The sequence below is a fragment of the Ranitomeya variabilis genome, chromosome 2 (genome assembly GCF_051348905.1).
Source record: "Ranitomeya variabilis isolate aRanVar5 chromosome 2, aRanVar5.hap1, whole genome shotgun sequence".
NCBI lineage: Eukaryota > Metazoa > Chordata > Amphibia > Anura > Dendrobatidae > Ranitomeya > Ranitomeya variabilis.
The window spans coordinates 1,117,497,034-1,117,509,993 of NC_135233.1; the positions used below are offsets into that span (position 1 = coordinate 1,117,497,034).

Below are 12,960 nucleotides of genomic sequence, written 5' to 3' on the forward strand. Positions count from 1 at the left end.
GTTAAATGCCGCTGTCGAACTCAGACAGCGGCATTTAACCGGCGCTTCCGGCTGGGCGGACGGAAATGAGCGCATCGCCGACCCCCATCACATGATCGGGGGTCAGCGATGCTTCTGCATTGTAACCATAGAGGTCCTTGAGACCTCCATGGTTACTGATCGCCGGCAGCTGTGAGCGCCACCCTGTAGTCAGCGCTCACAGCACACCTGCAATTCTGCTGCATAGCAGCGATCATCAGATCACGTTGTTCTTCATGCTATTGAAGCATGGCAAAAGTAAAAAAAAATGTGAAAAAAAAAAAATATATAAAAGTTTTAATCACCCCCCCTTTCGCCCCAATCAAAATAAATCAATAAAAAAAAAATAAAACCTACCCATATTTGGTATCGCCGCGTTCAGAATCGCCTGATCTATCAATAAAAGAAAAGCATTAACCTGATCATTAAAATGCAATAACGGGCGATCAAAAGAACGTATCTGCACCAAAATGGTATCATTAAAAACGCCAGCTCGGCACGCAAAAAATAAGCCCCCAACCGACCCCAGATCATGAAAAATGGAGACACTACGAGTATCGGAAAATGGCGCAATTTTTTTTTTAAAAAAAATTTTATTTAGCAAAGTTTGGAATTTTTTTTCACCACTTAGATAAAAAATAACCTAGTCATGTTAGGTGTCTATGAACTCATACTGATCTGGAGAATCATAATGGCAGGTCAGTTTCAGCATTTAGTGAACCTAGCAAAAAAGCCAAACAAAAAACAAGTGTGGGACTGCACTTTTTTTGCAATTTCACCGCACTTGGAATTTTTTTCCCGTTTTCTAGTACACGACATGGTAAAACTAATTATGTCGTTCAAAAGTACAACTCGTCCCGCAAAAAAATAAGCCCTCACATGGCCAAATTGATGGAAAAATAAAAAAGTTATGGCTCTGGGAATGAGGGGAGCGAAAAACGAACACGGAAAAATGGAAAATCCCAAGGTCATGAAGGGGTTAATGTGCTGCTTTTTGAGCCACTCTTTTGTTACCTTGGCTGTAGGTTTTGAATCATTGTCTTGCTGGAAGACCCAGCCATGATCCATTTTTAATGTCCTGGCGAAGAGAAGGCGCTTGTCACTCAGGATTTTACGGTACATGGCTCCATCCATTCTCCCATTGATGCGGTGAAGTGGTCTTGTGCCCTTAGCAGATAAACACCCTAAAACATAATATTTCCACCTCCATGCATGACAGTGGGGACGGTATTATTTGGGTCATAGGCAGCATTTCTCTTTCTCCAAACACGGCGAGTTAATTCCAAAAACCTCAATGTTTGTCTCATCTGACCACAGCACCTTCTCCCAATCAGTCACATAATCATCCAGGTGTTCATTGGTAAACTTCAGACTGGCCTGCACATGTGCCTTTTTGAGCATGGGGACCTTGCGGGTACTGAAGGATTTTAAACCTTTACGGCATAATGTGATACCAGTGGTTTTCTTGGTGACTGTGGTCCCAGCTGCCTTGAGATCATTAACAGGTTTCCCCCATGTAGTTTTAGGCTGATCTCTCACCTTCCTCATGATCAAGGATACCCCACGAGGTGAGATTTTGCATGATGCCCCAGATCGATGTTGATTAACATTCATTTTGTATTTCTTCCATTTTCTTACTATTGCACCAACAGTTGTCTTCTTCTCACCCAGCGTCTTACTTATGGTTTTGTAGTCCATTCCAGCTTTGTGCAGGTCTATGATCTTGTCCCTGACATCCTTAGAAAGCTGTTTGGTCTTGCCCATGTTGTAGAGGTTAGAGTCTGACTGATTGAGTCTGTGGACAGGAGTCTTTTAGGGTATGTGCACACGTTGCGGATTTGTCTGCAGATTTTTCCGCACAGAATCCACATCTCTCAGCAGAAAACACAGGTAAACATCCATGCGTTTTTAATACTTTTTTTTGTGCGTTTTTGATGCGTTTTTGGAAGCTAAATAAAGAATTGTGATGTCATTTCTTGTCCAACCTCTTCATGTACATACTCCATTGTAGAATAATGTTTACACACAGAAAGATAGATAGATAGATAGTGTGATGCAGCGGTATGTCCATACACAGTGAAACGGCAGTGACCCAAACAAGTTCAAACAAAACGTTCTTTTATTGTGTTACTTCACACAGTCTATATAATATATGGCTTCTTCATACAGTCCATTAATAATGCATGGCTATATGACACAGTCAATACACAGGCCGAACTTCCCTCTGTCCAGTTTCCCTGGGTGACCGCACGCCGGTAACAAGTCTCTGTACTCACTCAGCGCACTGCACTCTTTATCCTCTGGAGTGCAGCCGGGTACAAATAAGAGAGCCCAAGACGCTCTGCAGACAACTGCCCTGTCTGCTTCCAAGAACACACTGACACACCTCCCCCACTACTACAGGGCTTTTTAATCAGTCACAGCTTCATCATTCTAGTTACAGCCACACCCGTGTCTGTAGTACGGCCTCATGGCCTCACTACGCTTCCATGCACATTCTGCAGAGCACATACAGCGCCCCCTAGCTGTAACAGGGGTCACTGCCTTGCAATAGCTAGATAGATAGATAGCTAGACAGATAGATAGAGCATGCTCGTGTGATCTCCGAGTATTTGTTAGTGCTCGGAGATTTAGTTTTCGTCGCCGCAGCTGCATGATTTACGGCTGCTGGACAGCCTGAATACATGTGGGAATTCCCTAACAAACAGTCATTACTCACATGTATTCAGCCTGTCTAGCAGCCATAAATCATGCAGCTGTAGCGACAAAAACTAAATCTCCGAGCACTAACAAATACTCGGAGACCACCCGAACGTGCTCGGGAAAACCAAAATCACTACTATCTATCTTTTAGATATATCTGTCTATCCATCTATCTGCCCCTCTAGATCTATCTATCTATGTATAGATCTATCTATCTATAGATATATCTATCCATCTATCTATAGATATATCTGTAGATAGATGGATAGATAGATGGATAGATCTATCTATAGATAGATAAATGTATCTATAGATAGATAGATCTATAAATAGATACAGTTACGTCCATATATATTTGGACAGAGACAACATGTGAGGACTGGCGGAACGCACCGAGTTAATATGGATGTTACAAATGGTGCGTTCGCAGCCTGGGGTCCACCGTGCAGGAAACAACCTGCTGCTAGAAAATGACAGCACTATATGGCGGTATAAGTGAACTCAGATACTTCACTGAGTCACACAGAAAAGAACACGCTGTGCCCTGTTAGCGTTACAGGGGAACACAGCTAACTGCTGAGCTGATGGCAGTCAGTGGTCACGCACACAGAGAAGCACACAAAAACTCGTCACCGGAGGTGCCGGTATTCTAGGGGCTTATTTCAGCCGGGTCCCTGAATACAATCCTACAGGCGCGACGACAATTAGCAAGCTCATAACATGAAGTGATACTAGCTCATGGCCATGCAAACCTTTTATAGCTGCAGCAGCTTCAGGACCTTCCTAGAGGACCAATGGAAGCTGCAGCAGTACCTGAGCATGTGATCCCCGACCTCCAATGAGAGGTCTTACCTTGGGCATGGTCAGAAGGGAAAAAACAGGACTTAGTCCCAAAGACATCTGCTTGCCGCTAACCAGTACTGGCTACAATGGCTGAGCCTGGGAAAGCAGCAGAAACTATCCACACAGTATCAGGCTGAGCCAGACGCTGGGACCGACGTCTCCACTGTGGCTGGAGAAGAATGGGAGACCGCAGAGGAGATGGCTCGAGATTCCCCCTGTGCAGAGGCGAGAACTCGACCCCTAACACAACATTTTTCTAATTTTGGTTATAAACATTACCACAATGAATTTTAAACAGAACAATTCAGATGCAGTTGAAGTTCAGACTTCCAGCTTTCATTTGTGGGTATCCATATTAAAATTGAATGAAGGGTTTAGGAGATTCAGCTCCTTAACATGTGCCACCCTGTTTTTAAAAGGACCAAAAGTAATTGGACAGATTAAATAATTTTAAATAAAATGTTCATTGTTAGTACTTGGTTGAAAACCCTTTGTTGGCAATGACTGCCTGAAGTCTTGAACTCATGGACATCACCAGACGCTGTGTTTCCTCCTTTTTGATGCTCGGCCAGGCCTTCACTGCGGTGGTTTTCAGTTGCTGTTTGTTTGTGGCCTTTCTGTCTGAAGTTTAGTCTTTAACAAGTGAAATGCTGCTCAATTGGGTTGAGATCAGGTGACTGACTTGGCCATTCAAGAATATTCCACTTCTTTTCTTTAATAAACTCCTGGGTTGCTTTGGCTTTATGTTTTGGGTCATTGTCCATCTGTAGTATGAAACAACGACCAATCAGTTTGGCTGCATTTGGCTGGATCTGGGCACACAGTATGGCGGCTCTGAAGACCTCAGAATTCATTCCTGTGTCCCATCATCAATAAACACTAGTGACCCAGTGCCACTGGCAGCCATGCATGCCCAAGCCATCACACTGCCTCCGCCGTGTTTTACAGATGATGTGGTATGCTTTTGATCATGAGCTGGACCACGCCTTCACCATACTTTTCTCTTTCCATCATTCTGGTAGAGGTTCATCTTGGGTTCATCTGTCCAAAGAATGTTCTTCCAGAACTGTGCTGGCTTTTTTAGATGTTTTTTAGCCTTTTTCTTCTTGATGCTTATGAGTGGCTTGCACCGTGCAGTGAACCCTCTGTACTTTCATGCAGTCTTCTCTTTATGGTAGATTTGGATATTGATACGCCGACCTCCGGGAGAGTGTTGGTCACTTGGTTGGCTGTTGTGAAGGTGTTTCTCTTCACCATGGAGATTATTCTGCGATCATCCATCACTGTTGTCTTCCGTGGGTGCCCAGGTCTTTTTGCATTGATGAGATCACCAGTGCTTTCTTTCTTTCTCAGGATGTACCAAACTGTAGATTTTGCCACTCCTAATATTGTAGCAATTTCTCAGATGTTTTTTTTCTGTTTTTGCAGCTAAGGTTGGCTTGTTTCACCTGCATGGAGAGCTCCTTTGACCGCATGTTTACTTCACAACAAATCCTTCCAAATGCAAACACCACACCTCAAATCAACTCCAGGCCCTTTATCTGCTTAATTGAGATTGACATAATAAAGGGATTGCCCACACCTGTCCATGAAATAGCCGTGGAGTCAATTGTCCAATTACTTTTGGTCCCTTTAAAAACAGGGTGGCACATGTTAAGGAGCTGAAACTCCTAAACCCTTCATCCAATTTTAATGTGGATACCCTCAAATGAAAGCTGAAAGTCTGAACTTCAACTGCATCTGAATTGTTTTGTTTAAAATTCATTGTGGTAATGTCTATAACCAAAATTAGAAAAATGTTGTCTCTGTCCAAATATGTATGGACGTAACTGTACTTATTTCCCCCACTGTATATGAAATACCATATTTTGCAGGATAACTCCTGGTGTAGGGTTACTCCTATGGTACAAAGTGAGCCCACTAGGAAATTAGATGGAAAAAAATAGCCCCAAGACCATTTTTAATGGGGTGGAGCCCAGGACTATTCTTATGTGGACAAGAAAAAAGAAGCTTCCCAAAAGTCAGTCAGTGTTCCCCCTAGGCATACAGTATAACTCGTATAACCTGTGCTGACACAACGTAACTTAATAACAGCTCTAAACACAGTAATATTCAGAATAAAAGTCCTGAAAAATATTAGTAATGTCCAACGCCAATTAGAATGTTCTCAGTGAGGTCTGTTGCTCTGACCCCTCTGATTCCTTCTTCCTTTTTGATTCCGAAAAGTGGTAGGTGCCTCTTTAGGTGAAGGAGCCTCCCAGTCTACAATATTGGTGCTGGGGTGTGCAGTCCCAAAGCTTCACAGAATGCTGGTAGATCCTCAAAGGAATGCAATTTCGCAGATATTCCTTCTCGACGGCCATCATCTTTAGAGAATTCGCTGATCCATCAGGATTTTTAGTAGGGGCTTAAGGTGTCTCCTCTTCTGAAGACTTGTAAGTGATAAATCGGAAAACAGCTGTATTTCGGTACACAAATCTACTACATAATTGTCTAAGGGTTACTTCCGTCCTTTCTGTCCTTCTGTCTGTTTCGGATATTCATTGGTCGCAGCCTCCGTCTGTCATGGAATCCAAGTCGCTGATTAGTCTCGCCAGCTGCCTGTCATGGCTGCCGCGACCAATCAGCGACGGGCACAGTCCGATTAGTCCCTCCCTACTCCCCTACATTCAGTGCCCGGCGCCCGCTCCATACTCCCCACAGTCACGGCTCACACAGGGTTAATGCCAGCGGTAACGGACCGCGTTATGCCGCGGGTAACTCACTCCGTTGCCACCGCTATTAACCCTGTGTGACCAAGTTTTTACTATTGATGGGAACTAACTGGGAAACAGAAACCTGTGAAACCCATAAAGGCAACAGGTTTCTGCTAATAACCAAGAAAAATTATCTTTCACAATTGGTGCAGAATCCAACCAGAGGAGCAGCACTTTTAGACCTAATCCTATCTAATAGACCTGACAGAATAACAAATCTGCAGGTGGTCGGGCATCTAGGAAATAGCGACCACAATATTGTACAGTTTCACCTGTCTTTCACTAGGGGGACTTGTCAGGGAGTCACAAAAACACTGAACTTTAGGAAGGCAAAGTTTGACCAGCTTAGAGATGCCCTTAATCTGGTAGACTGGGACAATATCCTCAGAAATAAGAATACAGATAATAAATGGGAAATGTTTAAGAACATCCTAAATAGGCACTGTAAGCGGTTTATACCTTGTGGGAATAAAAGGACTAGAAATAGGAAAAACCCAATGTGGCTAAACAAAGAAGTAAGACAGGCAATTAACAGTAAAAAGAAAGCATTTGCACTACTAAAGCAGGATGGCACCATTGAAGCTCTAAAAAACTATAGGGATAAAAATACTTTATCTAAAAAACTAACTAAAGCTGCCAAAAAGGAAACAGAGAAGCACATTGCTAAGGAGAGTAAAACTAATCCCAAACTGTTCTTCAACTATATCAATAGTAAAAGAATAAAAACTGAAAATGTAGGCCCCTTAAAAAATAGTGAGGAGAGAATGGTTGTAGATGATGAGGAAAAGGCTAACATATTAAACACCTTCTTCTCCACGGTATTCACGGTGGAAAATGAAATGCTAGGTGAAATCCCAAGAAACAATGAAAACCCTATATTAAGGGTCACCAATCTAACCCAAGAAGAGGTGCGAAACCGGCTAAATAAGATTAAAATAGATAAATCTCCGGGTCCGGATGGCATACACCCACGAGTACTAAGAGAACTAAGTAATGTAATAGATAAACCATTATTTCTTATTTTTAGGGACTCTATAGCGACGGGGTCTGTTCCGCAGGACTGGCGCATAGCAAATGTGGTGCCAATATTCAAAAAGGGCTCTAAAAGTGAACCTGGAAATTATAGGCCAGTAAGTCTAACCTCTACTGTTGGCAAAATATTCGAAGGGTTTCTGAAGGATGTTATTCTGGATTATCTCAATGAGAATAACTGTGTAACTCCATATCAGCATGGGTTTATGAGAAATCGCTCATGTCAAACCAATCTAATCAGTTTTTATGAAGAGGTAAGCTATAGGCTAGACCACGGTGAGTCATTGGACGTGGTATATCTCGATTTTTCCAAAGCGTTTGATACCGTGCCGCACAAGAGGTTGGTACACAAAATGAGAATGCTTGGTCTGGGGGAAAATGTGTGTAAATGGGTTAGTAACTGGCTTAGTGATAGAAAGCAGAGGGTGGTTATAAATGGTATAGTCTCTAACTGGGTCGCTGTGACCAGTGGGGTACCGCAGGGGTCGGTATTGGGACCTGTTCTCTTCAACATATTCATTAATGATCTGGTAGAAGGTTTACACAGTAAAATATTGATATTTGCAGATGATACAAAACTATGTAAAGCAGTTAATACAAGAGAAGATAGTATTCTGCTACAGATGGATCTGGATAAGTTGGAAACTTGGGCTGAAAGGTGGCAGATGAGGTTTAACAATGATAAATGTAAGGTTATACACATGGGAAGAAGGAATCAATATCACCATTACACACTGAACGGGAAACCACTGGGTAAATCTGACAGGGAGAAGGACTTGGGGATCCTAGTTAATGATAAACTTACCTGGAGCAGCCAGTGCCAGGCAGCAGCTGCCAAGGCAAACAGGATCATGGGGTGCATTAAAAGAGGTCTGGATACACATGATGAGAGCATTATACTGCCTCTGTACAAATCCCTAGTTAGACCGCACATGGAGTACTGTGTCCAGTTTTGGGCACCGGTGCTCAGGAAGGATATAATGGAACTAGAGAGAGTACAAAGGAGGGCAACAAAGTTAATAAAGGGGATGGGAGAACTACAATACCCAGATAGATTAGCGAAATTAGGATTATTTAGTCTAGAAAAAAGACGACTGAGGGGCGATCTAATAACCATGTATAAGTATATAATGGGACAATACAAATATCTCGCTGAGGATCTGTTTATACCAAGGAAGGTGACGGGCACAAGGGGGCATTCTTTGCGTCTGGAGGAGAGAAGGTTTTTCCACCAACATAGAAGAGGATTCTTTACTGTTAGGGCAGTGAGAATCTGGAATTGCTTGCCTGAGGAGGTGGTGATGGCGAACTCAGTCGAGGGGTTCAAGAGAGGCCCGGATATCTTCCTGGAGCAGAACAATATTGTATCATACAATTATTAGGTTCTGTAGAAGGATGTAGATCTGGGGATTTATTATGATGGAATATAGGAATATAGGCTGAACTGGATGGACAAATGTCTTTTTTCGGCCTTACTAACTATGTTACTATGTTACTATGATGCTGCCTATGCAGCCTCAATAGTAAAAACATCTAATGTTAAAAATAATTAAAAAAATAAAAAATCATTATATACTCACCTTCCGCCGCCTTTCCCGCTCCTCGCGACGCTCCGGTGACCGGTCCATGCAAGCAGCAGGTTCCGGTGCTAAGGATGGTATGCGACAAGGACCTGCCATGATGTCACGGTCATGTGACCGTGACGTCATCACAGGGCCTGCGCGAGAAGGACCTGCCATGACGTCACGGTCATGTGACCGCGACGTCATCGCAGGCCCTGCGCGAGAAGGACCTGCCATGACGTCACGGTCATGTGACCGCGACGTCATCACACCCTGGGACCGGAAGCTGCTGCCTGCACCGCACACAGGCGACAGAACTACAAGGGTACCCTCGGAAGGTGAGTATATGTTTATTTTTAATTTTTTAACCTGTGACATACGTGGCTGGGCAATATACTACGTAGCTGGGCAATATACTACGTGACTGGCCAATATACTACGTGGCTGGGCAATATACTACATGGCTCTGTGCTGTATACTACGTCGCTGTGCAATATACTACGTGGCTCTGTGCTGTATACTACGTAACTGGGCAATATACTACATCGCTGGGCAATATACTACGTCACTGGGCAATATACTACGTCACTGGGCAATATACTACGTCACTGGGCAATATACTACATAACTGGGCAATATACTATGTCACTGGGCAATATACTACGTCACTGGGCAATATACTACGTGGCTGGGCAATATACTACGTGGACATGCATATTCTAGAATATCCGATGCGTTAGAATCAGGCCACCATCTAGTAGAATATATTCCTCTGAGACCTGGCGTTTGCCATCTTTTATTTAGTCTCTTAAATCATGTAGGCAGCAGATAAAGTCATAAGGGTGAACTGTAGAACCTTTAGGCTGCAGGGCTTGATGTGCTTGGTTGAACTGTAGAACCTTTAGGCTGCAGGGCTCGATGTGCTTGGTCAAACTTAATTGGCGTAAAGGCTTGGTCTCCTAGGATTGAACTAAAGATCTTTTGAAGCATTAGTTTAGGATTTTCCTGACCACTTGACTCTAGTATGCCCCTTACCCTTGGATGTCACATCTCCTGCCTGTTATCAAGATCCTATAAATGGGCATGAAGGTCTTTTACAGTTTTTTGTTGTGAAAGCACTAGTTGGTGAAGGTCTTCTACATAAAATATAATGGTGTTGTGCTTCCCTTTCTAGAGTATCGATATGACCCGCAAGGTGCCGCATATCCTGTTTTACACATGCTATTTCCATTCTGCAAGCATCTTTGACCTCATTTATTAAGATTTTAAAATGCTCCTAAGAAGGAAAGTGTGCAAGGAGATTGTTTCATGATGCTGGAGAGGGTTCATGTGTTAGCCATTCATCCTCCCCAGAGGTCCATTCCATGTCCCCCTAAAGTTGGTGGGATTAGGTGCTTGGAAGTGACTCCTTTGAGTAGAGAGGTCTCCTGTATCCCAGTCACTCTGAACCCTATGTGAAGGGGTTCTCCCTGTCCTAGGTGGGAGTTAAGGTCGAGGGATTTGATGCGAGTTCTAGGTGGAGGGACCCTCCCCTCAAACAGTGGCTGGACAGACATTTGTCTGGGTGAATCCTGCATTGAGCAGGGGCTTAGACCAGATGACCCAGGAGGTCCCTACCAACTCTACCATTCTATGATTCTATGCTGAAGGATGGGGTATGGGAAGCTTGATTTCTGTTTCCATCAGCCGCCGTTCTTGCACACTGTTCTGTGTGGAGGGGCCTAATGTGTTTGACCCATCTTGTGGCTGTGACTGCAGGAAATCAATGTCCAAGTGCTGGTCTGAATTGTCCTTTCCAGGCTTACTCTACCCACCAGTAGGGGTTAAAAAGTCCCCTGCCTCAAGTCCTCCTGTCTCTCTGTCCTCCTCATGTGATACTGCTATTTCAGCACTGGGCCAAGATGGTGTCGGAACAGTAGAACCCATTGGTTCTCTAAGCAGGAAGGCTTCCAAGAATTTCACGGGAGCGACTGCCGCTGAATCCACGTGTGCAGGAGTTTTAACACTCCTGGAACCCATCTGGTAAGGTTGTATATATGAGGTGGAGCCATTTAATAGATGGTGCCTTGCGAATGCTCTCCCAATGTGTTTTTCCTCAGCTCAGCATCTGGGACAACCCCCCACTCTCTGTTTTTCAAATACATATGAAGAGGTTATGACAATAAAAAAAAAAAGAGAAAATAATCATCTTACCCTTGACAAGTTATAACAATTTCTCTAACCATGTGAAAACCCTTGTGCCTTACTTATAACACTGATCCTTTCAGGTCGTCCTCACACCACAGACTCTATTATAGTGCACGATTCAGACTGACAGACATCTATACATCAATATTAATAATTATCAGGAGGACAATGAGTAAATAATATACCAAACCAAATAATTCAAATTCAACAATTGTTTTTATTGGATAACATAAATTTTAACCATCATAAATAAGTACATAGGTCTTAATTAAGATCATGTGAATCACACCAAAGTGTTAGATATGACACAGAGAGGAGCGTGTCGGACTAAGATAAATAAGTATTAGGGGATCATTATAATAATACATGCTGGGTAGCAATGTGTCCACTCAATTAGGTATATCACCGATTGCAATTGCAATCCCTCCTACTCGCAACACAATACACACACCATATACTGCAGATGACTAATCCCTCATTTGTATGCATTAGTAACAGCAATAATTACCCATGATAAGGTCCAAAGTCCTGCTCCAATCTGTGTCAGGTAACCCCAACGTGCGTTTCGCGTATAAATAATGTCGCTTCCTCAGGGGGCGTGCATTATTTATACGCGAAACGTGCGTTGGTGTGATTCACATGATCTTAATTAAGACCTATGTACTTATTTATGATGGTTAAAATTTATGTTATCCAATAAAAACAATTGTTGAATTTGAATTATTTGGTTTGGTATATTATTTACTCATTGTCCTCCTGATAATTGATATATTGATGAGTTATTGTACCTACATGGGTCCGCAGTAATTTCTGGTGCCGTATAGAATAATCAATATTAACAAGTTTTCTGCTCTTTGTACACCAGCAGCTATCCTGATGATCATAGTGCTTGACTTTTTCACTTAGCCCATCACAGAGGATTCTTCTATTCAAGCTGTGATCCTGTCACTTCTCTTTCAGGTCAACAGAATTCGCTGTTCCCGCCACAGCCCTATGAAGCATCCTCTGAATACGATGATGTCAGTTCTGTCACTTCTGTTTGATAAGACGTGTGGTAAGCAATTAAGATAATAATAATAATAATAATTTTATTTATATAGCGCCAACATATTCCGCAGCGCTTTACAACTTATAGAGGGGACTTGTACAGACAATAGACATTACAGCATAACAGAAATCACAGTTCAAAACAGATACCAGGAGGAATGAGGGCCCTGCTGCTCGCAAGCTACAAACTATGAGGAAAAGGGGAGACACGAGAGGTGGATGGTAACAATCGCTTTAGTTATTTGGACCAACCATAGTATAAGGCTCGGGTGTTCATGTAAAGCTGCATGAACCAGTTATCAGCCTAAGTATGTAGCCGTACAGACTCAGAGGGCTATTAACTGCATAAAGTGTATGAGAACATGATGAGAGGAACCTGATTATGTTTTTTTTTTTTTCCGAATGGGCCACCCAGGGATGGTTAGGTAAATGCATTGAGGCGGTAGGCCAGTCTGAACAAATGAGTTTTTAGGGCTCGCTTAAAACTGTGGGGATTGGGGATTAATCGTATTAACCTGGGTAGTGCATTCCAAAGAATCGGCGCAGCACGTGTAAAGTCTTGGAGACGGGAGTGGGAGGTTCTGATTATTGAAGATGCTAACCTGAGGTCATTAGTGGAGCGGAGGGTACGGGTAGGGTGGTAGACTGAGACCAGCGAGGAGATGTAGGGTGGTGCTGAGCCATGGAGTGCTTTGTGGAGGAGGGTAGTAGTTTTGTACGGGATTCTGGAGTGGATGGGTAGCCTGTCTAATGACTGGCACAAGGTAGAGGCATCGTTGTAACGGTTGGTGAGGAATATGATCCTGGCAGCA

The 12,960-nt window shown here is 43.1% G+C and overlaps 1 protein-coding gene across 4 annotated transcripts in view; it reads left to right on the plus strand.

Moving 5' to 3' along the window:
* LOC143808872 (T-cell differentiation antigen CD6-like) overlaps positions 1-12,960 on the plus strand; it is a 467,903-nt gene that overhangs the window by 410,828 nt on the left and 44,115 nt on the right. For all 4 annotated transcript variants that reach the window (XM_077292011.1, XM_077292012.1, XM_077292013.1 and 1 more), the window contains one exon: positions 12,062-12,155. In XM_077292011.1, the coding sequence (XP_077148126.1) occupies positions 12,062-12,144 (83 nt within the window). In that variant the 3' untranslated portion in view covers positions 12,145-12,155. The remainder of the gene's footprint in view (positions 1-12,061; positions 12,156-12,960) is intronic.